This window comes from Mercenaria mercenaria, chromosome 13 (genome assembly GCF_021730395.1).
Source record: "Mercenaria mercenaria strain notata chromosome 13, MADL_Memer_1, whole genome shotgun sequence".
In the NCBI taxonomy this organism is placed as follows: domain Eukaryota; kingdom Metazoa; phylum Mollusca; class Bivalvia; order Venerida; family Veneridae; genus Mercenaria; species Mercenaria mercenaria.
The window spans coordinates 68475769-68503280 of NC_069373.1; the positions used below are offsets into that span (position 1 = coordinate 68475769).

Genomic DNA, 27512 nt, shown 5'->3' on the forward strand with positions numbered 1-27512 from the left:
GTCCCATGAATGGGATCAAACATGGATTTTCAGTATACAGTATCATACCTGTCTTAATGACACCTATATGGAGCATATCCCTTCCTACTTAGTCAGATACCAGTTCTTTCCTTCCCAACAGACACATTTTCTTTTGTAAACTACCCTCTGATGAGCAACTAAGTCTCAGTACAGAAAAATGCACATAAATTTCAGTTTTCCAAATGGTGTTTGTTCTAGATAAATTGGACTGTATTTTTGAACTCAACAGTGAAAAAGACATACTTTTGAGTCCACGCTATCCATGTGACTTCACCATCATGCCAGGTTTTCTTCACTACAGGATCATGTCTTTCCATGTAAATCTTAGCCCCCATGCCGTATGTTACAACGTCAGTTTTCATAAGCTCGTCTTTCTCAGGCACAAGGTAATACTCAAGATGGTAGTAATTCTGGGCCCTCGGTGCCTCAAACACACGCTTCTTCTTCTTAAGCAGATCGTTAATATCTGGCTGATCATCATCATCAACTGTGTTTAAATTACAAAAAATAATAATTTAAATGAGACCGGGGTCACAGCATTTATGATAGTCTGACTATTTAAGCAGACCTTTAAACAAGAGGACCATGATGGTCCTGAATCGCTCACCTCTTCCCACATGACCCAGTTTTGAGTATGACGTCGTTTTTTCTATTATTTGACACAGTGACCTAGTTTTTGAGCTCATGTGACCTAGTTTTGAAATTGACCTAGATATTATCAAGATAAAAATTCTGACCAATTTTCATGAAGACCCATTGAAAAATATGGTCTCTGGAGAGGTCACAAGGTTTTTCTATTATTTGACCTATTGACCTAGTTTTCGAAGGTACATGACCCTGTTTTGAACTTTACCTAGATATCATCAAGGTGAACATTCTCACTAATTTTCATGAAGATCTCATGAAAAATATGGCCTCTAGAGAGGTCACAAGGTTTTTCTATTTTTATACCTGCTGGCCTAGTTTTTGACCGCAGGTGACCCAGTTTCGTAAAACTGACCTAGATATCATCAAGGTGAACATTCAGATCAATTTTCATGAAGATCCATTGAAAAATATGGCCTCTAGAGAGGTCAAAAGATTTTAATAATTTTAGACCTACTGACCTAGTTTTTGATCGCAGTTGACCCAGTTTCAAACTTGACCTAGATATCATCAAGATGAACATTCAGACCAACTTTCATACAGATCCCATGAAAAGTATGGCCTCTAGAGAGGTTGCAAAGTTTTTTTTATTATTTGACCTACTGACCTAGTTTTTTAGGGCAAGTGACCCAGTTTCAAACTTGACCTAGATATCATCAAGGTGAACATTCTGACCAATTTTTATGGAGATCCATTCACAAGTATGGCCTCTAGAAAGGTCACAAGGTTTTTCTATTTTTAGACCTACTGACCTAGTTTTTGACCGCACATGACCCTGTTTCGAACTTGATCTAGATATCATCAAGATGAGCATTCAGACCAATTTTCATACAGATCCCATGAAAAATATGGCCTTTAGAGAGGTCTCAAGGTTTTTCTATTATTTGACCTACTGACCTAGTTTTTGAAGGCACGTGACCCGCTTTTGAACTTGACCTAGATATCATCAAGGTGAACATTCTGACCAATTTTTATGGAGATCCATTCACAAGTATGGCCTCTAGAAAGGTCACAAGGTTTTTCTATTTTTAGAGCTACTGACCTAGTTTTTGACCGCACATGACCCAGTTTCGATCTTGGCCTAGACATCATCAAGATGAACATTCAGACCAACTTTCATACAGATCCCATGAAAAATACGGCCTTTAGAGAGGTCACAAGGTTTTTCTATTATTTGACCTACTGACCTAGTTTTAGATGGCACGTGACCCAGTTTCGAACTTGACCTAGATATCATCAAGGTGAACGTTCTGACCAATTTTCATGAAAATCTTTTGAAATATATGGCCTCTAGAGAGGTCACAAGGTTTTTCTATTTTTAGACCTACTGACCTAGTTTTTGAAGGCACATGACTTAGTTTCGAACTTGACCTAGATATCATCAAGGTGAACATTCTGACCAATTTTCATGAAGATCTTGTGAAATATATGGCCTCTAGAGAGGTCACAAGGTTTTTCTATTTTTAGACCTACTGACCTAGTTTTTGAAGGCACGTGACCCAGTTTCGAACTCGCCCTAGATATCATCAAGATGAACATTCTGACCAATTTTCATGAAGATCTTGTGAAATATATGGCCTCTAGAGAGGTCACAAGGTTTTTCTATTTTTAGACCTACTGACCTAGTTTTTGAAGGCAAATGACCCAGTTTCAAACTTGACCTAGATATCATCAAGGTGAACATTCTGACCAATTTTCATGAAGATCTTGTGAAATATATGGCCTCTAGAGAGGTCACAAGGTTTTTCTATTTTTAGATCTACTGACCTATTTTTGATGGCACGTGACCCAGTTTCGAACTTGACCTAGATATCATCAAGATGAACATTCTGACCAAATTTCATAAAGATCCCATGAAAAATGTGACCTCCAGTGTGGTCACAAGCAAAAGTTTACGGACGCACGCACGCACGCACGGACTGACGGACGGACGACGGACACCGCGAGATCACAAAAGCTCACCTTGTCACTTTGTGACAGGTGAGCTAATAAACTATTAAAAATATAACTAATTCAAATAAGAACATGTTGGCACAAGATATGAAAATGCAACAAATTAAAGGCATCACTTCATGCAAATACAGTCTAACAAGATTTTAGTTTTTACTAATAAACAAAGAGAAATCGAACACTTTCCATAAGTAGTCTGGATGAAAACATAATATTATGTCTTTATATATAGATATATCATAGGCTGCATACCCAGGTGCACAGCTTAGATATTTAGTGGCTAAAATAATCAAAGAGAATTAAAAACTAATATCTTATAGTTCCAAAGACTGAGAAACACATTTCCTAAGTTTTAACATGTGTTTAGTATCATAGTTCCAAAGACTGAGAAACACATTTCCTAAGTTTTAACATATGTTTAGTATGATAGTTCCAAAGACTGAGAAACACCTTTCCTAAGTTTTGACATATGTTCATTAATTTTTCATAAAAGATGATAACCTTAACAACAACTCAAGATTAAAATGCCTTAATAAATAATGATTAGTAAATATTATCCAGTAATACTTCAGGTATCTGGATTATAATGCAAAGAGGTTGTCTGGTAAAAAAAAACAGTACACAAGTCATAATGTGCCCTTTATATCAGACACTCGGAATACTTTACAAATTCTATATGAGGGAAGTGGTGGACAAGTGGTTTAGGTGTCCCTCGCTCAAGCCAAACCCAACTGGGGTAATAATCAAACCTTCTCATATGATATCAGTACTGCTTTTTCCAGAAAACAGACTCAAGTGGTTAAAATAAGCTTCAGGCTTTTATCAAAATTGAGCTAAAATGAATTAGTATAAACTAAAACCTCTGTACAATGTAGTGTTTTAGAAAATGCTATTTTGCATATACAGTTTTCACTATCATGTAACTTGTTACTCTGTTTATTACAGTCCTGGTTAATAGCTTCTGTCACAAGCAAAGAATGGAAATAAATTCTTTGAGTAAAGGGAGAGTTTCTATCAGAAAAAAAAGACAACTGTTAGTCCTGCATTCACTGAAATTAATATCACATTTTCACTGCTCTCCATTCATAGTTGCTTGTCTCTACTTAAAATGTACAAAATTCAAAGGTCTAAAAGGCAAACCTTTCAAACCAAAATATCATCAGATCTATCCTATGAAATCCATTAACTCATTTCTACATGAAAAAGATGTGCGAAACAAGTGTCAGTATACTGATATAAACATTGAATTCCAGAAAAGGACTGCCTAAAGGAGCTCCACTTCCGGACAGTTAAACGCCTTTAAAAACTCACCATTTTCAAAGAACAGTTACACATGTTCGTTTGATGCATTTGCAGTAGGGTGCGAGTGGTGAAATTTCCCATAATTAGGTGGAACACAGTTTTCAGCAATTGTTTATCTTTATTTCTTTACAAAATTAATGGTATTCATTTTCAAAGGGAGACAACTTTTTCCGATTATTTTAAGTACAAATGGTATTCATTTTCAAAGGGAGACAACTTTTTCCGATTATTTTAAGTACAAATGGTATTCATTTTCAAAGGGAGACAACTTTTTCATATTATTTTAAGTAATTGTCGAGAAAAAGTTGTCTCCTTTTGAAAATGAATGCCATTTGTAATGAAATAAAGATAAACAATTGCTGAAAACTATGTTCCACCTTGTTATGTGAAATTTCACCACTCGCACGCTATTGCAAATGCATCAAAACGAACATGTGTAACAGTTCTTTGAAAATGGTGAGTTTTTAAAGGCATTTGACTGTCCGGAAGTAGGGCCCCTATAGGCAGTCATTTTCTGGAATTCAAAGTTTATATCAGTATACTGACACTTGTTTCGTAAAGTAATATACATGTTTTGGTGTTGTTTGATTTTTGTTTCTCAAGGCCTACTTCGAAACCTTAAACTTCTAAGTAACTGACAAAGTCCCTACAATTAAAGCTCCAAAGTACAAAATTTGAAACTTATAAGTGATCAAAATAAAGATGTGAATATAGCCTTGAGGTGAAAGCATATTGTGCAATGTGTTCTATTCAAAACTGAAAAGGAAAAATGACCATCTCAAGATTAAGCATGATAATTGTGACTCTGGTTCGAAGAGTATTCGCATAACACATACAGAACTAATGTGTTATAAAATTGTGAGTAAAATAATATATCACAAGGCAGTCTGAAAGACAGCTAAATTCCCCGCCACTGCTATGGATAGTAAAAGGGTAAACCTTTGATTTTAGCTGTGACCTTGACCTTGAACTGACATGGCTGACTCATGAAGTCTGCACAACCTCTTGATGAGGTGATCATTTGACCCAAGTTTCATGAAAATCCTTCAAGGGGTTTAGGAGATACAGAGCTGAAACCTTTGACCTTCAGTTGTGACCTTGACCTTGAGTTGACATGGCTGACTCATGAGTTCTTGATGAGGTGATCATTTGACCCAAGTTTGATGAAAATCCTTCAAGGGGTTTAGGAGATACAGAGTGGACACCAAATGGAAGGCTCAAACCTTCGACCCTTAGCTGTGACCTTGAGCTGACATGGTTGACTCATAATTTCTGCACATCGTTCTGATGAGGTAATCATTTGACCCAAGTTTTATAAAATTCCTTCAAGGGGTTTAGGAGATATAGAGCGAACACGAAATGGAAGGCTCAAACCTTTGACCTTCAGTTGTGACCTTGACCTTGAGCCGACATGGCTGACTCATAAGTTCTGCACATCACCTTGATGAGGTGATCGTTTGACCCAAGTTTTATAAAATTCCTTCAAGGGGTTTAAGAGATATAGAGCGGACACAAAATGGAAGGCTCAAACCTTTGACCTTGAGTTGTGACCTTGAACTTGAGCTGGCATGGCTGACTCATGGGTTCTGCACATCGTCTTGATGAGGTGATCATTTGACCCAAGTTTTATAAAATTCCTTCAAGGGGTTTAAGAGATATAGAGCGGACACAAAATGGAAGGCTCAAACCTTTGACCCTGAGTTGTGACCTTGACCTTGAGCTGGCATGGCTGACTCATGGGTTCTGCACATCATCTTGATGAGGTGATCATTTGACCCAAGTTTTATAAAATTCCTTCAAGGGGTTTAGGAGATATAGAGCGGACACAAAATGGCAGGCTCAAACCTTTGACCTTGAGTTGTGACCTTGACCTTGAACTGACAAGGCTGACTCATGGGTTCTGCACATCGTCTTGATGAGGTGATCATTTGACCCAAGTTTGATGAAAATCCTTCAAGGGGTTTACGAGATATGGAGAGGACACTAAAGTGTTACGGACGGAAAGACGGACGGAAGGACGGACGGACGGACGGACGGACGGAAGGACGGACGCAGACCATTCCTTTAATCCCTCCGCCACGGCGGGGGATTAAAAAGTGTAAGCACTAAAAGTAGCAAGTTTAAACCATTTCTTTAAACATATTTTCACCATGTTATTACAGACTAAACTATTAAATATGATTAAATTTAAATATACAAGCCATGGTTTATTGTCCTACAATTTCCAAACCTATCTTAATATCACCTTGGTCGGGTCAACATTACCTTGGTCAGGTCAATATCACCTTTGTCGGGTCAATATCACATTGTCAGGTCAATATCACCTTGTGAGCAATATTACCTTGATCAGGTCAAAATCACCTTTGTCAGGTCAATATAACCTTGGTCAGGTCCATATCACATTAGTCAGGTCAATATAACCTTGGTCAGGTCCATATTACCTTGGTCAGGTCCATATCACCTTGTCAGGTCCATATCACCTTGGTCAGGTCAATATCACCTTGGTTAGGTCCATGTCACCTTGGTCAGGTTCATATCACCTTGTCAGGTCCATATCACCTTGGTCAGGTCCATATCACCTGGTCAGGTCAATATCACCTTGGTCAGGTCCATATCACCTTAGTCAGGTCAATATCAACTTGGTCAGGTCTATATAACCTTGGTCAGGTCAATATCACCTTGGTCTGATCCATATCACCTTGGTCAGGTACATATCACCTTGGTCAGGTCCATATCACCTTGGTCAGGTCCATATCATCTTGTCAGGTCAATATCACCCTGGTCAGGTCCATATCACCTCAGTTATGTCAATATCACCATGGCCATGTCCATATCACCCTGGTCACGTCCATATCACCTTGTTCATGTCTATAGACTTGGATATTCACCAATATGATCACACAGTAAGTGTCTTATTTTATGACTACACTTAAAAAGAGCAGTGGGGTATAAAAGTATCTCAGTTAGATTGTTCTTACCAACAGCCAATCCACAATTTTATCAAAATGTAACAAGGCTGCTGATTGGATTATGTGTTTATGGAAACCAAATATTATTGGGCAGTGTCTGACACATCTATATTTAAGATAGGATGTGGGTTTGTTTTAAGGAACAGAACATCACTTTTTGCGGTAAATATTACTTTCTATGGACCTCCATTCGACCAATTATCAACCACTGAGATTAGTGAAATTTACAAGTCATAAAATAAAACAATAAAGTGAATGAAATGGCGAAAAACATACAAGTAGCTGTTTTGATGTTAGAGTATAAGAATCTTGACAGAGGCTGAAATTAGTGTCAGATCTTGACCAAGCTTTGTGTTAAGAACGTTTTCTTAGCAAATTAATAGAACTTTTTTAGCATTCTAATTATTATTTAAAGCTAACCTTTTTTAACCTTTGTTGTTATTTTCTGTTTATATATACATTTATTGCTCTACACGACTTGCAAAATGTGTTTTCAATACTGGATATTACAACTTAACGATGATTAGGAAATGAAAATGAATGAAAAAAAATTCCTGTAATCAATAAAATAAATCGCAAATCCAAATCAACTTAAAAGCGGCCACACAAAATGGATTTGGAATGACAATAAAAAAGCAAAACAAGGAAAATGCAGACAAGAAAACAGCTATTTTGCAAGCCACGTATTCAGAAAGCTATACTAACTAATGGGCTGCTCCTCTTCAACTGTGAATGGTGAAAAAAGTAATGTATGTTTAGTTCAAAACAATGTTTACAGCAAACTGAACAGCTAACATGGAAACTAAATCACATAATACTAAATCTGTTATAATCTCTACAGCCGTGTGTGAAACCACAGGCACTTGGCATGTGACCTGGACCCAACCTCCTCCACCCCAACAAGGCCTTTTCTACAACACTGGTAAAAAAACTCTGTAAATTCTGTTTTTAAACAATATAGTTACAAGAAATAATGAAGTTCTGTGAGAAAAAATCATATTCTGTATACCCAAATACTAAAAAATTATTTTGTACCATGGTATTAGAGGAAGGGCCTTGGGGTATGGAGTGGAGGTTGGGTCCAGGTCACAGGCCGAGTGCCTGTGTGAGAAACATGTGCTTACCATACCTTAGTAACATTCTAAATCTTTGATTTCTTAAAATTCAAGCTCATTTTCTATGATAGATTAAGTATTCACGTATCTGCATTTGAAATAATGTACTATATATCACAGCTTTCTGGTCAGTCATATGAGCCGTGCCATGGGAAAACCAACATAGTGGCTTTGCGACCAGCATGGATCCAGACCAGCCTGCGCATCCGCAGTCTGGTCAGGATACATGCTGTTCGCTAACAGTTTCTCCAATCCCAATAGGCTTTAAAAGCGGACAGTATGGATCCTGACCAGACTGCGTGGAAGCGCAGGCTGGTCTGGATCCATGCTGGTCGCAAAGCCACTATGTTGGTTTTCTCATGGCACGGCTCATATTGTTTTACTTTGTATGATTACTATGGCACTTCACATGTCAATATTGGCTGTAATTTGAAATTCAAAGAGCAGTTAACCTATTCCTTTATCTTTAATGTTTGAGGTAACTTCAATAAATTTAAGTGAACAAGATATAGCCTACTGAACATCTATTTTTTTTTTCAACTATTCAAAAGGTTGCTAACACACTGCATGTCCATCATTCTGTTATTTTCTACCACCCTGATAAAATATGCTTTGCTAACTTCCATCAAAATTTAAACAACGAAGGTTACTCATACTATGAAGATTGTCACCAAAATGGATTGCCCTTAACTATAGGTTAGAAACAGTATCCCTGTCTGTGACCTTGACCTAGGACGTACAGGCATGTGACACACCTTTTCATCTTGCTTAACAATAAATTTTGTGTAAAGTTTCATTGAAATCCTTTGGACTGTTTAAATTCTATCACAGGTACAAAGTATTTCTGACAAACAGACAGACAAACAGACAGAGGGTCAGAAAACCTAACTTAAACAGACAGTGCAACTGGTACAAAAATTATTATGACTATTTAGGAGCATAAAAAAATGAAGGATTCTGGCTGGCTGAAATATTATGAATTTTCAACATGTAAAGAAACAACAACAGATCTTAACCACCGAGTCTCAACGTAAGCGTTGACCGATGGTAATTACGTGCGAGCAGGTCGCTTTTTGCAGTTGTTTTCACCAGTCAAGGTAATATTTTCCTTTGTAGTTTTTTCATTTGTAAAGCTTTGTTATTAAGAATTGGCCGAGGATGACCTACAATGAACGCGCTTTGATAGTGATGTATTGAATTTTTCATGTCATTTGTATTTTTTCTAACATTCAGGAAATATTACTGTTAAAATGCCCTGTGATTTAGTTATACATGTACGATATACTCACTTTAACAGATCGGTCACCGTTATATACAGTTTAAAAATCACATAGCCCGGCAAAACCCGGCCGTCGGCGAAGGTGCTGTCTTACGTCCGAGTCGGCGGTACACCAAAATAAAAATGCATACGTACGAGCTGGTGGAATTTATGAAAAACGATATTTTCAAGACTTTTCAGGATCCAACACTGGACAAAATGCATTTTTACCGATATATAGACTACCATTTCATGTTTCTTTGTTATGCACAGTCATTTTAACCAGGAAGGTCTAATACGTATCAGTTGTTCCAGTTTTAACATATGTCGGTTTCATACTCGAAGCCTGTACTAAATAATAATGAATTAAAGGGTGGCGGGGGACACAGGCCCCATCTAACGGATCCTTATGGTATAGTATTTATATAGTTACTATATAATGCTATACCATAAGGATACCGTTAGATGGGGCCTATGGCGGGGGACAGTAGCTGTGTGCACCATTAATAAATCGTATGCTTTTAGGTATAAATGATGACATTGTCACACTATGATGCATCATCAATGACGCGATCATTTTAAAGCCAGATAGAGATATTTTAAATTCTGAATTAAATTGACAGATACATTTGATAATTTTATTTCATTGAAACTGTATCCAATTTCACCAAAATCAAGCGTTTGGTTAATAAGAAATTTGAGATTTGTTCGTGCCACTGAATCGCAAAACATCTAAAAGTATACTTTTATATATATTATATAAAACAGGCGAGTATAACTGGGAACAAAAGCTGCCACTCGACTAATGTCAGTGCTTGATAGTTAACTATTCACTATCTTCATTGAAAGGTTTTGGTCCAAACAAAGTCTTTTAAATCAAGTGATTTCTTTAAATCGATAAAGTACCATAACTCTATTAGCACCGCATGAAACATTACTTGAAATTTAAATTGCACAATCAGATATTAGTCAGGATGGTTCACAGAGTCTGTAAATTAGACTGCATATGTGCATAATTAAACTGCACACATTTCTCCATTTAGGAATTCAGTGTATTCATTTAATTTTGGGTTGTATATAGTATAGCAGTCGCAACTTGACCTCGATGGTTGAACTTAGGCTGATTATTCATATCGATTATTAAGGGGTGCTTTGGGTAGCCGTGTATATTTATATGGAATTAGTTTGTATACAGTGCTGTATCAAAGTATATACTTACATTTGATCGTTAAAACTTTCCAATACATTAATTTATATTTCCATTTCTCGTGCAGCTCGTGTTTTACGTACACTCCTTTTCAATAATAGGTTCTGTCTTATTATGTATTATAATACAAAGGTCAACCACCGGGGTCAAGTTGCTTCCACTATACTTCAATTACTTTTCTCCCAAACGTTACTAGCAATAGTTACACCTATTTATATACTAAGCACATCTAGAAACGCAACATTTTTCAACATATATATACATGTAAAAGGAAAGTGTGAAAGAACAAGAGGACCATGATGGTCCTGAATAGCTCACCTCTTCCCACATGACCCAGTTTTGAGTATGACGTCGTTTTTTCTATTATTTGACATAGTGACCTAGTTTTTGAGCTCATGTGACCCAGTTTTGAACTTGACCTAGATATTATCAAGATAAAAATTCTGACCAATTTTCATGAAGATCCATTGAAAAATATGGTCTCTAGAGAGGTCACAAGGTTTTTCTATTATCTGACCTATTGACCTAGTTTTCAAAGGTACGTGACCCTGTTTTGAACCTTACCTAGATATCATCAAGGTGAACATTCTCACTAATTTTCATGAAGATCTCATGAAAAATATGGCCTCTAGAGAGGTCACAGGGTTTTTCTATTTTTATACCTACTGGCCTAGTTTTGACCGCACGTGACCCAGTTTCGAAACTGAACTACATATCATCAAGGTGAACATTCAAATCAATTTTCATGAAGATCCATTGAAAAATATGGCCTCTAGAGAGGTCAAAAGATTTTAATAATTTTAGACCTACTGACCTAGTTTTTGACCGCACATGACCCTGTTTCGAATTTGACCTAGATATCATCAAGATGAACATTCAGACCAGTTTTCATACAGATCCCCTGAAAAATATGGCCTTTAGAGAGGTCACAAGGTTTTTCTATTATTTGACCTACTGACCTAGTTTTTGACGCCACGTGACCCACTTTCAAACTTGACCTAGATATCATCAAGATGAACATTCAGACCAACTTTCATACAGATCCCATGAAAAATATGGCCTCTAGAGAGGTCACAAGGTTTTTCTATTATTTGACATAGTGACCTAGTTTTTGAAGGCACGTGACCCACTTTTGAATTTGACCTAGATATCATCAAGATGAACATTCAGACCAACTTTCATACTGATCCCATAAAAAATATGGCCTCTAGAGAGGTCACAAGGTTTTTCTATTATTTGACCTACTGACCTAGTTTTTGACGGCACATGACCCACTTTCAAACTTGACCTAGATATCATCAAGGTGAACATTCTGATCAATTTTCATGAAGATCTTGTGAAATATATGGCCTCTAGAGAGGTCACAAGGTTTTTCTATTTTTAGACCTACTGACCTAGTTTTTGACTGCACGTGACCCAGTTTCAAATTTGACCTAGATATCATCAAGATGAACATTCAGACCAACTTTCATACAGATCCCATGAAAAATATGGCCTTTAGAGAGGTCACAAGGTTTTTCTATTACTTGACCTACTGACCTAGTTTTTGAAGGCACATGACCCAGTTTTGAACTTGACCTAGATATCATCAAGGTGAACATTCTGACCAATTTTCATGAAGATTTTGTGAAATATATGGCCTCTAGAGAGGTCACAAGGTTTTTCTATTTTTAGACCTACTGACCTAGTTTTTGATGGCACGTGACCCAGTTTCAAACTTGACCTAGATATCATCAAGGTGAACATTCTGATCAATTTTCATGAAGATCTTGTGAAATATATGGCCTCTAGAGAGGTCACAAGGTTTTTCTATTTTTAGACCTACTGACCTAGTTTTTGATGGCACGTGACCCAGTTTCTAACTTGACCTAGATATCATCAAGATGAACATTCTGACCAACTTTCATAAAGATCCTATGAAAAATGTGACCTCTAGAGTGGTCACAAGCAAAAGTTTACGGACGGACGGACGACGGACATTGCGCGATCACAAAAGCTCACCTTGTCACTTTGTGACAGGTGAGCTAAAAACGAGGGGAAAAACATTGCGTATATAGATGTAGAATCTAGTTAGCTTTTAATAGGTCCAACTGTGGTTTAACTGTACTGTAAGCGTAGACACAGGCAAATACTAGTCTGGCGATCGCGAAGGCTACATTACTATTCAGGCACAAAATCCTGCTAAATGCGCTAAGACTGTGCACAATGATGCGTTAAATGACTGTGCACAATGAAGAAACATGAAATGGTAGTCTATATATCGATAAAAATGCATTTTGTCTACTGTCAGATCCTAAAAAGTCTTGAAAATATCAATTTTCATAAATTCCACCAGCTCGTGCGTATGCATTTTTATTTTGGTGTACCACCGACTCGGACGTAAGACAGCACCTTCGCCGATAGCCGGGTTTTGCCGGGCTATGTGATTTTTGAAACTGAATATAACGGTGACCGATCTGTTAAAGTGGGTATATCGTACACGTATAACTAAATCATAGGACGTTTTAATAGCAATTTATTCATTTAAAGCGAGAAAACTACGATATTGTATCAAAATAAGTGTTTTTTAGAGAATATTTCCTGAATGTTAGAAAAAAATACAAATGACATGAAAAATTCAATACATCATCATTAAACTGCGTCCATTGTAGGTCATCCTCGGCCAATTCTTAATAACAAAGCTTTAAAAATGAAAAAACTACGAAGGAAAATATTACCTTGACTGGTGAAAATAACCGCAAAAAGCGACCTGCTCGCACGTAATTATACCACCAGTCAACGCTTACGTTGAGACTCGGTGTTAACTACATGTACAATTTACATCAAATCACAGTCATGCATTCTGTTCAAAACTGCTTTCATAAAACTTAGCAATTTCACAGTATTTTAGATAGCATGAATTTAAGACTCTAGACTCATTAATCAGCAATCCAACTTAGACTAAAAGTCTGAAATTATCAATAATCCTGAAACTGTGCATGACTTTTTGATCTACATGCATCACCACCATGCTAAATTTCAACAAAATCTATCCCAAAGTTACGAAAGTACAGCAAATGTATATTTAGTTCAAATTTAAGATAAAAGAAAAATGGACTTTGACAATTTCAACAAGATATATTCTGTATGAGAAGTTTTATGAAAGCAGGTCCTTGACAACACAGCAAAGTAACATTTTCAAATTCTCATTGTGAAACATGCAAGCATCTGAAGCATTCTGAAAATCTAAAACATATTTTTTTACTACAACATAAATTGGGAGAAATACTGTATAATTTCACTCATATGTCTATCATTTTACCATTGTCTCATGGTCTTATTTAAAAAAAATCAAACATTGAGTTACCCATGCCCCCTGTCTCCTATCTATGGATATTTTGCAGATAACTTAAACTTCATATTTAAAGATTTTGAACTTTGGGCTGCATCATACATGTAGCACTTTGGCTTGCTATGGGGATCGTTTCCTGCATGGGTAAAGGAGTGGATAGCATGATTGTAACCTTCCAGCTATTGGTCTATGCTTTGTGCAAGATATACTATCATTTGTGTTGAGTAATATTCATATCTCTTACTGGATTATAGGATATGAACATGACACAAAACAGATCCTGAAAATCTTTGACCTTCAAGTATATGACTTATTCTTTGAGTTACAGATCTGTGTCTTGCCCATGACATATTTTGTTGACATTTATGCCAGATTAAATAAAAAAATCTTGAATATGGACAGATGATTAACCACACCCTGTAAACCTTGAATATCCCAATGTAACCTTCACCTTGAGAGTAAGCCTGGGTCTTGTATGTGACACAACTTGTTACTGGAATTTTCTTCAAAAATTGTGTGAACAATTATGGAAACTGTTACTGGAAACAACTGTGCCAAGTAATACTGGAAAGAAACACTCCATTTCTATGTCCACATTTTTCTTCAAAAATTTTTGACAGCACCTGACTTCTTGTCGAGATAGACTTACGAGTGAACAAATACAGAAAATACATGCAAACTCTACGGTGTACGGTGGTGTGTGTAAACGACCTTCAATATATTGGATAGGCTTCAGATCTGCTAACTCATTCCTTGGAATAAGGGGCTCCTGAATAAAATCTGTATAAAATAAAAACCTATATAATTTCATACCGCAAATATAAATAATTTTACAATAAACTGAAAACTTACAAGCAAACACAGGTGAAGAATTAGGTTTTAACATAATTTCTCTTGTTTTACCAGAAAGCATATTTCTTAGCTACATTTTTTTGTACATCATGTAACATGTAACATAACATTCTACAAATGTAAAAAATAAAGGTTATATATACAATGTAATAAGCATGTACAACCATTTTAGACAAATAGCATTCATTATGATCATACTTAAAGGAAATCATTATATTAAAGGAAACAGAAAATGTTATAACATTAAAGAAATACTGGTCACATATCAACAGAAAAAAATGTAATAGATAAATATTTTACATGAACATGAAAGATAAAAAAATCCATGCGGAAATAAACTGGGACTTTATATTATGTGAAGTTGGTATGTATTTTTTCAAGAGACAATAAGTCCACTGAAGAAGATGATCGTGATATATATATGGAATCAATATATAGCAATTTTCTGATAAACTGCAAGAGAGCAAAATGAAATTTCTGATAAAAGAACAGTAATTGTTGTACTTAATAATAAAAAAAAACATCAGAAACTCTCAGCAAATGAAAAGTGGAAAAGCTATTTACTTTCTTAACAAAAATAATGCAAATTATCAAAACTTATTTACTTACAGTCTTCTACAAAGTAAAACAGGTTTAACATTTTTTTTTAAATGTTAAACATTGTGTCTATTCATAAGAAAGAATACTTTTCAAAGTGTATATTATTAAATATCATAAGACTTGGCATAACAAGGCAACAGTAATACAAAATACATTATTATAATATTTCCCCTATATTTGCATATATGATTTTAGTTACACATGTTACCCTGACAAAGCAATAAAACAATGTTGCCGTCGAAACAACAGAGTGAAACATTTTATTATTTGCAACTAGTGATATTACTTTATTTGACTTTAATAAATGCAGCAAACTTAAATCTTTTTTTTCTACAGCTTACCAAGATAGACATGCATGTATAAATGTTCTCATATGTAGGAAGAATAAATAAACCATAAATTTCCGCAATATTGACAAGCTGTTTGCGTCAAATTTAATCAATGTTGGCAATTCTATTTCAAGAAGCATTACAGGCCTATAGCAAGGTCCCAGAAACAGTAGAAATCAATCGTAAAATAATTTTGCGCATGGAAATTGAAAGGACATGCAGTGAACACTAGATCCATTTTATAAATAATAAATTGCTTTTAATGGCTTCAGCATAATTTACAACACTGTGACTAGAAAACATTTTCAAGCTGTCAAATTATTCAAATACACAGAAACTTACTGTAAATGGCAGCCTCACTTTAAAACTTCAAAATGTCTCAAATTAGTCTCTCTGTTAAGTTTTATGCTAATTTCACTGATCATAGATTAAATGTTATGGAAAAACTTTCTATGACTTTTATTAGGAAAAAAGACAAAGACAATTTTGCCCAAAATGTATATTTTTAACAAATGTGTTGGTGTTTTCTACAGTTTAAAGTTAACATACTTCTGTTCCTTATGACATAAATCATCAAACTGATCCTACCACAATTGTAAGGTACAAAGTAAATTCATACAATTTAACATCAAGGTATCTGTGAACTTAAAGGAATTATAAAATGGCTACCTGTTGGTACTGCAATAGAAATTGTCAAAGTAAATGACACTTCGTGTCCATCAGGGTCAATATCAAACTTCTTTGTTTTCTTCTTAGTTTTCGTCCCAACAACTTTCTCCTCTATTTCTCCGCTACTCTTTGCCCGACTCTCCGAGCTTTCTGGGCGACTAGACGGCGATTTTTCAAGAGATGAAGACCCTGACCTCTCGGGTGACATAGATTTTCTGCCATCTCCAGATCTGTTAAGAACAAATTACTTTCTGTCAAACAATTTAAACAAGAGCTGTCGGATGACAGCCCACTCGACTATTCAAACAAGAGCACCGCCTTGCGGGTGCTGACGCTCATCTGATTTTTTTTGTATAAAGGGCCATCATTCTTGCAAAAAGCAGGATAGAGTTATGTTTCTTGATGTACAGTGACCACTTATGATGGTGAAAAACTGTTGCAAGTTTTAAAGCAATAGCTTTGATAGTTTATGAGAAAAGTTGACTTAAACATAATATTCAACCAAGAAAATGATTTTTCTAAGTCCAAAAGGGGCAATAATTATTGCAAAAAGCAGGATGGAGTTATGTTGCTTGCTGTACAGAGTCAGCTTATGATGGTGAACAACAGTTGCAAGTTTTAAAGCAATAGCTTTGATGGTTTAAGAGAAAAAGTTGACCTAAACATAAAACTTAACCAAGAAATCTGATATTTTCTAAGTCCAGAAGGGGCCATCATTCTTGCAAAAAGCAGGATGGAGTTATGTTTCTTGCTGTACAGGGTCAGCTTATGATGGTGAACAAGTATTCCAAGTTTCAAAGCAATAGCTTTGATAGTTTAGGAGGAAAGTTGACCTAAACATAAAACTTAACCAAGAAATCTGATATTTTCTAAGTACAAAAGGGGCCATAAATCTTGCAAAATGCAAGATGGAGTTATGTTTCTTGCTATACAGGGTCAGCTTATGATGGTGAACAAGTATTCCAAGTTTCAAAGCAATAGCTTTAATAGTTTAGGAGAAAAGCTGACCTAAACATAAAACTTAACCAAGCAACGCCGACGCAGACGCCGACGCCGACGCCGACGCCGACAACCGCTCAAGTGATGACAATAACTCATCATTTTTTTTCAAAAAATCAGATGAGCTAAAAACTGATTGAAGAATGGGGTCAAAATATTTCCATAGATTTTCAGACAAAAGAAAAAAATGGATTAAACAAAAAATGTTCCTGTATTTGTGGATTTCAATTAGTCTTGCAGTAAATGGCAATGTGTGACCATGATGGCAAATATGTTAAGTTATATGTTAGGCAAAATATGGACTTGTATAAAAAATTGAACTAAAACCAAGTCCAAAAAGGCTCATAATTCAGTCAAAATAGTTGACAGAGTTATGTACACTTGCCTACAGATCTATGGAAATCATAATGATAAACAAGTGTTTAAAGTTTAAAAGCCATATGTCAAATAGTCTTGACAAAACATGGACAAATACGAAAACAGAACCAATTTCCAAGTTCAAAAAGGGCCATAATTCAGCCAAAAAAGATGACAGAGTTATGTACTCTTGCCTATTGATAGAGACTATAATACTGAACAAGATATAAAAGTTTCAAAGTCATATGTCAAACACTTTACACAAAATATAAACTGGTACGAAAAACTTAACTAAGATTTCTAAGTCAGAAGGGGCCATAATTCAGCCAAAGTGCTTGATGGAGTTATGTACTCTTGCCTACAACTGGACATGGTGATGGTAAACAAGTGTTGAAAGTTTCAAAGCTTTATCTCAAAAGACTTTGTCAAAATGTAGACTGGTACGAAAAAACTTAACCAAGATTTCTAAGTCAAAAAGGGGCAATAATTCAACCAAAATACTTGATGGAGTTATGTACTCTTGCCTACAACTGGACATGGTGATGGTAAACAAGTGTTGAAAGTTTCAAAGCTTTATCTCAAAAGACTTTGTCAAAATGTAGACTGGTACGAAAAAACTTAACCAAGATTTCTAAGTCAAAAAGGGGCAATAATTCAACCAAAATACTTGATGGAGTTATGTACTCTTGCCTACAACTGGACATGGTGATGGTAAACAAGTGTTGAAAGTTTCAAAGCTTTATCTCAAAAAAGTGTGAAAATATGAACTGGTACGAAAAACGTAACCAAGATTTCTAAGTCAAAAGGGGCCATAATTCAGTCAAAATGCTTGACAGAGTTATGAACTCTTGCCTATAACTGGACATGGTGATGGTAAACAAGTGTTGAAAGTTTCAAAGCTTTATCTCAAAAGACTTTGTTAAAATGTGGACTGGTACGAGAAACTTAACCAGGGTGTGACGCCGACGCCGTGTTGAGTAGGATAGCTCTACTTATTCTTCGAATAGTCGAGCTAAAAAAGTGACGATTTCTCAACCTCAGACTGTGACCTGTATTTTGTCCTTGGAATGGACAGTTAACCAGGGCCCGTATTCATAAAGCTCCTAAGGAAAAAACTTAGGAAAATCCTTAACTTTGTAAAATTTCCTGAACAACATAGCACGAAAGAAAAGTGTAGACTTTATAACATTTATTGATAATCTTCATTACTATGCCAGACTGTATGTGACAATATTGTTAGACATTCAAACTATCACAATGATTGTCCACAAAATGCTTTGGAACTTTTCCCTTAGTTAGTCCCTTAAGGAAAATTTTCCCTTAGGAGCTTTATGAATACCAGACCAGAAATACAGCTTTTTATTTATGAAATAATATTTATTACAGTATGAAAAGCTTGCTTAAGGCTGCAGAATAACACATTTAGAACTTAAAATATTTCTAAGTTTCATCATCATTAATATTAAAATTGTACTATTCAAAGATATAGCTAGTGCAACAGAGTATATATATTCTGCACAACTGACATCAATGAAACATGATGTCTTCAGATTTTTGCTCCAGAGCTCAACTACTTACATGTACACAGTTTATTAATGTCCCATCATAATATATTAATATAATTACTAGTACATACCAGGTTGTTATGTAACTGTATTACTTACTTTAATGAACGAGGAGTACTATTCTTTTCATGTTCCTCTGTATCAGCCTTGATCTTTGTTTCACCATCCGAATCAGCTGAAACATTCTCTTGTTTCTGGTTACTTCTGTCGGTGGAATCTCCGTCAAGTGGATCAGAATTGGGGGTCAGGGCATCATCATTACTGCCCTTTACACTCTCTGTGGACATGGTTACCTCCTCTTTCTTCAATCACATCTAAATTCCTACAAAAATAAACATCCATAATTATCATAAAATTAGTTTGCAGGAGTTGCAAAATAAACTGTACGACTTGCACAACTTGTCCAAGAGCCCGTACATACATTACTTAGTGTAATTTATTTTACTATATAACCATATTAATTTGAGGGGTTACTTTTTGTATTAACCCCTCAAAATTTATAATGGATAGAAAGGAAATTGCTCTTGACAAAATCAGAAAATTTAGTCAAAATCAGATTTCGTCATGACAGTTCTTCATCTTAAAATAACATACCAACATTAAAACAATTACAATGTTGTTCAACTGTAAGAAATCATATTTAATTTATTAGCAGCAAAGAAGTTCTGTAACAAGAAAGACTACAACATGAAATGTTTGTAATATTTTTCACACTCTAAACTGGAAAACTTTCTAATAGTTCCATCTTCATTCTTCCCTCATTATTTTCTACCAAAAAAAAAAAAATCCCTTCAAGTCCTCCAAGTCTATGTACACCACCATCACCTTGCCCATATCAGCAACATAAATTTCTAATTTCCATACTCTCTTACCAAACACCAGTATAATTAAACACGGAGTTGAAACTCAAGAATTTATTTGATTAACTTGATTTCCTCCACACAATGGCATATAACATTTCATGGGTATTTTTTTTTGCTAAAATCTTCAAAGGTTTGCTACTTGTTTATAATATTTAGAAAGTGTATTAATCTATAGAGCTTTTTATCTTCTATGTAGGGCTGCTTAAAGGCCTCTTCCCCTCAGAAAATTTCTTTCAAATCATGCATTTTTCCCTAAAACAGACTTCATATCCCCTTCACCCAAATACTGAGCTATTTTACCCTAAATAACAGAGGAGCATGCCCCTTGCCTGTTCAGTAGAAAAACTCTGTTGCACTTTTTGGAAAAGTCTTTTAAATCATAACAATGCTAGTTGTCTCATTTTTTGGTAACCGTCTTCAAATTAAACTTATGAACCTTGATGTATTACCCTGACAGTGCACATATAAAAGTATAAAATTAATTTGAAGAAAAATATCAAAAACCTGTGACACGGTTCCCTCAAGAAGGGAAGACTGAATAGTGAATAAAATGCAGTAATCTTTTTATGTGGAGCAGGTCCCCACTGACTGTAAGCCTTACTAAAAATGATGTTTGTTAAGATGTTTTATCCCCTTTAGTGACTTATATATCTTTTTGTCGTCACAAGTCTCATGCATTACCATCAGTCTGTGATTCAAAATACCTTTCCAGAGAGTAAAGGCTTAAATATAGGTGGCATCTGTTTGCTTCAGTGTAAGACCAAAAAATCTTCCACCGAGGGAACATCAAATTTACAATACTGCCACAAGCAGGGCAGCAAGAAGTAAAAATTTAAAATCTGATGCTTATTGTCAATCTTACATGTGAAACAAACCAATTTTATTTTTATTTTATGTTTTTTTATTGTTTTTACTTTGTATTACCACTTTTTCACATTTCATGCATTTATCTTATCTTGTATTTTGCAATTTTTCTCTCTGTGTATGATACAATACCTTTTATATTCTCACTGTTTGACATTAGAAATAAAGACAGTGCATGTGTTTATTTTCTTTTTGTATTTGTCAATTTAAAACCCTATATATAAATTGCCTTCATTTTAATCATAATTTCTGTTTTAGCACTGAAAATGATGTCAATAACTGTATCCTTGTTTGCAAAAATAATTCAGTTTAATACTATTAAAAAATTATAATACTTTAGAATATAATTTCATTTATAGTTTTTTTTACTAAAAAAGTAAAAGATATTCCTCTTATTTAGACAAAAAAAGAGATAAACAACACAGAGTCATCTGCTTAACGTGTTACCTAATTCAATGTGAAAATAGTAATACAGGTAAATGTTATAGTTGCAACAGGGTAAAATCGATAAATGATATAGATATCTAGTGTGTTGCGACACTTGTTACCTTAATTCATTACGTTACCAGCACAATCTAGCTACCAGATAGTCCAAATAATAGAACATTTACGGACCGCGTGATAACTTTTGACTGTCACTGTCCAATCACGTCCAAATTTATTCAGCACCTTTCTTTTGAAAATCCCTAATAAAATCCGTTGGGAACATTTTCTGGTACATGTGATGTATTTGCTATGATTACATGGCTAAGAATGAATTTATGATTTGCCAAAATTAAAGCATGAACTTGTCCGACTACGCTTTTTTAAATGTAAACTTTGTGTTTTGTTTCTGCAATATTAATGTCATCCACTTGTCAGTTGTGTATTGAAACTGGTGTCAGTGCAGATATTGCTATGTCATTTTATCAAGTGCACCTAGCTGTTCACAACATATTTCCGAAGATTTAAAGTTTAAAATTCATGTGTTATTTCAACTCATTTAAAGTTTATACATGAAATTATTAATTTTTAATTCACTGGAGCAAGTAAGTCTGACCAAGATACAAGAAGCTTTATTCAACGTCTGATATTACATAAGAAAAAACATTAGTTAAATCTATTTCCCGACAAACCGTGGTAAAATAATAACAACTAAAAAGACCAGTATCCTGATATGACATTTTTTTTATTCCAAACAGTAAAATGCAGATGCAGGAAGGCTTTGAGGGAACTAAAAAAATCAGACCATAAAATAACCCATCCTAATCAGCCGTACCAGTGAGGCTAGCTACCAGCATGACATACTGTAAAGGTAAAGGTAAGTTTTATTTACCGTCGCTTGGTGAAACAATTAACATATGCTCTTTAGAGCTTTTCTGCGACCCTATATTAAGAACAGTTAAAACCAATTATACCTCACCCCCAGCAATTTGCTGGTACCCATTTACAGCTGGGTCGACTGAGGCAATCGTGATAAAGTGCCTTGCCCAAGGACACACCACAATGGGAGTAGCCAGGATTCAAACCAGGAGCCTTCACCTCCGTAGGAAAGCGTCTTAGCCCTCTCGACCAATGCGTCCAGAATAACAACAAAAACGTAAGTCATGAAAAGACAAGAAATTTATTCCAGCAAATTTATCCTCATGGCCACAGGTACCTTAATGGGAAGCAAAAACTGGGACTGACAAAATGGTATCTCTATACTCTGGAACTATACGTATTAGACCTTAATTCCTGCTTGACTAAACAACTCTCAAACAACTTCTCTTAAAACATGATATGACAAGAAACTAAAACATATAACGAGATATTAAATATAAGAAAACAATATAGCTTACTACTAAACACTGTTTTGGGCGTTTTATCTGTAAAAATTTATTTAAATCCAAAATAATAAATTTAACGATACAGGCCAAATTTTGACCCAAGGACATCCACACCGGAAGTAAGTACACCATTGTGGTTAGTAAATAGTTCCAACTCATATTCAAAACGAATGATGTTACAGTGCTCACTGATAAATGTTTTCCTCTTATTTAAATAGAATTTTTATATAAGAAATTAATATTTATACAAATAGATAAAATTCATTTCGTACGTTAAAAGCACAGATTTGGAACTTTTTTCACTGTTGCGTAGTTAGATTATTCGGCTCGTTGCTACAACAATTTCAGGGCGACACGTGGTTAGCTCCCTTACATAAAGACACGGATGACTGCGTCGCTCTTTCCCGAACTATTAAAATCATTATAATTATATTGTTTTGAATAAGAGCTAGAAAAACTGCATTCAAAAGACTTGACCAATTAATAAACAAATATACGAGACAGTGCAGTTAGACTAACAGTTTGATGTAATGATTAAATTTTTACGAATAATTCAAGCCTGCACTTCAACATACACTGTCAAGCATTATACTGATATGTGAATTCAGTGATATTGCAAAGAAGTTACCGGAAAATGCTCTACATTTTATATCACCAAAATCAAAAGTTCAGTCCTACACTGTGCGACATACATTTTACTCAAAGCATTTGGCTGTTTAGTGTCTGTACACGGTCTAAAGGTTGAAAAGTAATGGGACATCTTTAATCACTTCAACAATATTTCTAAACGTCCAAAATAAAACAAATCGCAAGCAATGTAGCTATAGTTGTCTTCCAATTAGATTTAGTACTTTTACTATTTAGATATACACTTTGAGCAGTTTTGGTATAACCAAATCATCCGATGTTGTAAGAATTGTGGCCCGGCCCATTTGCTTATCTATTTGTGTTTGAAAAATTGTTATATATTCTTGTAAATATTGAATGAGCAATAAAATAAACTAAAAATCAAGTTTACCCCTGTCTTAAATAAAAAAGGTGACATTTATCTAGAACCTCCCTAAAAGGTAACATACTGTCACCAGTACACTATTTTGTCTTCAACTTTTATCATCATCAAAACGATTAATCAAAATGCAATGCTTCAATACATGCAACTCGAAGTTATTCGCTGTAAAAATTCCTAGTTCAAACTGTCCCACAAGACAAGTGTTTTATTTATTACTTTGCTGAAAAAAAAAATGTCGCAAATTTCCGTGACATATAAAATCCGTAAAATACCATAAAGCTGACTGTTTGTATTTTATATTCTTTACTTATATGTCTAAATAGGCACTGCAATTATGAAAAAGTCATTTGATAATATTTATCAGTTTTTCTAAGAAAACACAAAATGATACGAATGTGTCAGGAATTTCAGTTTTTGTTTGCTTGCTTGTTTGTTTGTTTTGGGTTTAACGCCGTTTTTCAACAGTATTTCAGATATGTAACGGCGAGCAGTTAACCTAACCAGTGTTCCTGGAATCTGTACCAGTACAAACCATTTACTAACTTCCCCACATAAATCAGAGGTGAAGACACAATGTCTTTTATCAAATCGTTACGGAGAACATACACCCCATCCGGGGATCGAACTCACGACCCCGCAATCCCTATTCAGAGCTAATCGGGCGCGCTGTTAAATTTTGTAATCACAAGTAACGAAATAATTATTTGCACCCGTACCTTTATTAAACCTTGAAGCCTCACTGAAGCAAAATCATCGAGGCAGTACATAAGCAGCGAAAAAAACAATGTTTATCTTACCTCTAACAAATGTTAAAAGCAAAAAGATGGTATCCACATTACCGGTAATTATTGTACAAATATTGAATCAAGATTACTCTTTGAATACTACAGTGGCATGATAATAATATAGGAGGTTTTTGTTCAAAATGTATCCGTTTTCTTTATACTTTTTTATGAAAACTAATGCGTCAGAATCGTTGCTTATCTGTTATAAAAGTAAGTCTGTTTCTTTGATATTTTTATAACACCTGAGTTTACATAACATTTTTACCTTTCTACGTATAGCTTGATAAGAATAATACAAATGCATGGTGGCTGATTTATAATATTCCGTTATGTCGCGCTGGCGTGAGTGCTTTTGTAGCACACTCGTTGTGTCGTCTTGGCGCGTGTGTCAATGCACCAGGATGAAACACAGGTGCTTGAAGCTCTATCAATAAAATTAATATATATGCATTATCATATCCCACCCACCTAATATACTCTTCAAGAGCTGGCCCGCCCGATTAGCTCAATATAGGGAGAGAGCCGATCTACGGATCGAGGGGTCGTAAGTTTGATCCCAGGGCGTATGTTCTCCGTGACGATTTGATAAAAGACATTGTGTCTGATATCATTCTTCCTCCTCCTCTAAGTCAAGTGGGGAAATTGGCAGTTACTTGCGGAGAACAGATTAACTGCCCGCCATTGCATAACTGAAATACTGTTGAAAAATGGCGTTAAACCCAAAACAAACAAACCAACTCTTCAAGAGATCTGACCTGCATATATGTTTGTTTGATTGAGCTTCAAACACCTGCGGATTAAATAAGATGATTGGCGTGTGCACTCTCAAGATGACGAAACATTTTATTCCTTCTGTGCGCACGCGCCAAAACACCAAAATGAAACTTTTGTTAATTGCGCATAAGCCAACGCGAACCACCAAAAATCCCATTTGGTCTAGACGTTCACGCCAACTCGCCAACTCGCCAACACAATTTTTTTATTGATAGCACGTGCACCAACACGAAATGAAATGTTTCGTTCTATATCACGTTATGTCGTGTTGTTCCGTTATGTCACGTTGGCGCGTGTGTCTGGACGACACAATGAAATATGCTACATAAACAGCGAGCATGTCAATGGGGCATAACAAAATGTCCTAAATCAGACACCATATGAAGGTCCAATTTACACTCCATACAAGAGGTTCATGGTGGTTTTCTGTCGCTCAACAGAGCTTCACAGCTCAAACAAGTATAAGTTATACCAAATTACTTTGAAAAGTGATCTGCAGATTCAGTAGAGAAGACTGTCAAAATTTTCCATATATTTCCATAGCACACCATTTTGCGATGGTTTAATAAACTTTGTGCAGAGTCTCAACATTTGTGTGAAAATATTTTAAAACCTGGACAACTGTTTTTGATGGTAAGAGCTTTTTTTTAATTTCTCACCAAAAAGAACAATTACAAAACCCCATAGCGTCCATGATTTTTTTTTTTTTTTTTTTTTTTTTTGAGCTAGAATAATTTTAACAATCTTGGGAGTCACTCAAAGCATTTTTTCTATGAAATTACTATACAGTTGAGCCAGCAATATTTTTCCACTGCACTTGTCAAAAATTCTACGTACACACTTTCAGATACTAGTATAACAATCTAGATTCAAACAATTTTACAATACTGTTTTTTTTAATACGTCACATGATACTACGGTGTTTACGAAGCAAAAAAGGTTAAGTTGGTGTATCAAATATCAATTGAGCCGTGCCATGTGAAAACCAACATAGTGGGTTTGCGACCAGCATGGATCCAGACCAGCCTGCGCATCCGCGCAGTCTGGTCAGGATCCATGCTGTTCGCTATTAAAGCCTATTGGACTTGGAGAAACTGTTAGCGAACAGCATGGATCCTGGCCAGACTGCGCGGATGCGCAGGCTGGTCTGGATCCATGCTGGTGGCAAATTCACTATGTTGGTTTTCTCATGGCACGGCTCAATTGTGTATAGTATCAGACGCCCCCTTAGTTTGGTGGTAACCCGCACTTCCCGTCACAATAGATTCGAATCTGATATTTGTCATTTCATTTTTCATATTCAAAATTCAATTTTGCATTTCTTGTAAATATGATTTTAATATCGCACAATTTTGAATTTGGAAACTGACTAAACATTCCAGAAAAACTGCTGTGGTTTCTGAATCTACTCCAATCGTTTACAAAAGAAATAGCCAAGGAACAAATTGTTTACAAAAGAAGTTTCCAAGGAACATATCTTTTACAAAAGAAATGCCCAAAGAGCGTGATCGTTTACAAAAGAAATACCTAAAGAGCACATCTTTTACAAAACAGATGGTCAAAGAATATATCGTTTACAAAACAAAGGGCCAAAAACACATCGTTTACAGAACAAATGGCCAAAAATAAATCGTTTACAAAACAAATGGCCAAAGAACACATCGTTTACAAAACAAATAGCTTTAGGAACACATCGTTTACAAAACAAATAGCTTTAGGAACACATCGTTTACAAAACACGTAGCTAAGGAACACATCGTTTACAAAACAAATAGCCACGGAACGCATCGTTTGCAAAACAAATAGCCAAGGAACACATCGTTTACAAAACAAATAGCCAAGGAACACATCGTTTACAAAAGAAATGGCTCAAGAACAAGAGGAAACATAAATGCGTTAAGGTTGTCCTGGATGACTTTGACAGAAACAAGAAGATGCAAAGAGATTTGAAATAAAAATAAAAACTGTGATTGGAATCACAGATATCTGCATTTACGTTGAAACACCTAACGTCTCTACCAGTTGCGCCACGTTTCCGACAAAGAGAAAGTCGCTACATTATATTCAAATAAGTAACTATTCTGAACGTATTATTGAAAATGATCAGATGATGCATATTCAAGCCATCATGTAAGCAAAGCACCATATTTTCAAGTTTACATTTACCACAGAAGTGTCCGTGTCAAAATCATGGATGTGTGAAGAAAAGGACGATTAACCCGATTTCCTCGTGCACTTAC

At 35.3% G+C, this 27512-nt stretch overlaps 1 protein-coding gene across 2 annotated transcripts in view; it reads right to left on the reverse strand.

Annotated features, from left to right (window-relative positions):
* The window catches only part of LOC123529262 (uncharacterized), an 85374-nt gene extending 62546 nt beyond the window's left edge, over positions 1-22828 (reverse strand). The window contains exons 1-5 of one of the 2 annotated variants that reach the window (XM_053522172.1): positions 22717-22828; positions 19269-19491; positions 16249-16478; positions 7593-7613; positions 265-508 (exon numbers count right to left, since the gene is read on the reverse strand). In XM_053522172.1, coding sequence (XP_053378147.1) covers positions 265-508; positions 7593-7613; positions 16249-16478; positions 19269-19456 — 683 coding nt within the window. In that variant the 5' untranslated portion in view covers positions 19457-19491; positions 22717-22828. The remainder of the gene's footprint in view (positions 1-264; positions 509-7592; positions 7614-16248; positions 16479-19268; positions 19492-22716) is intronic. The other variant, XM_053522174.1, reaches the window with a different exon arrangement.
* Positions 22829-27512: the final 4684 nt, after the last annotated feature.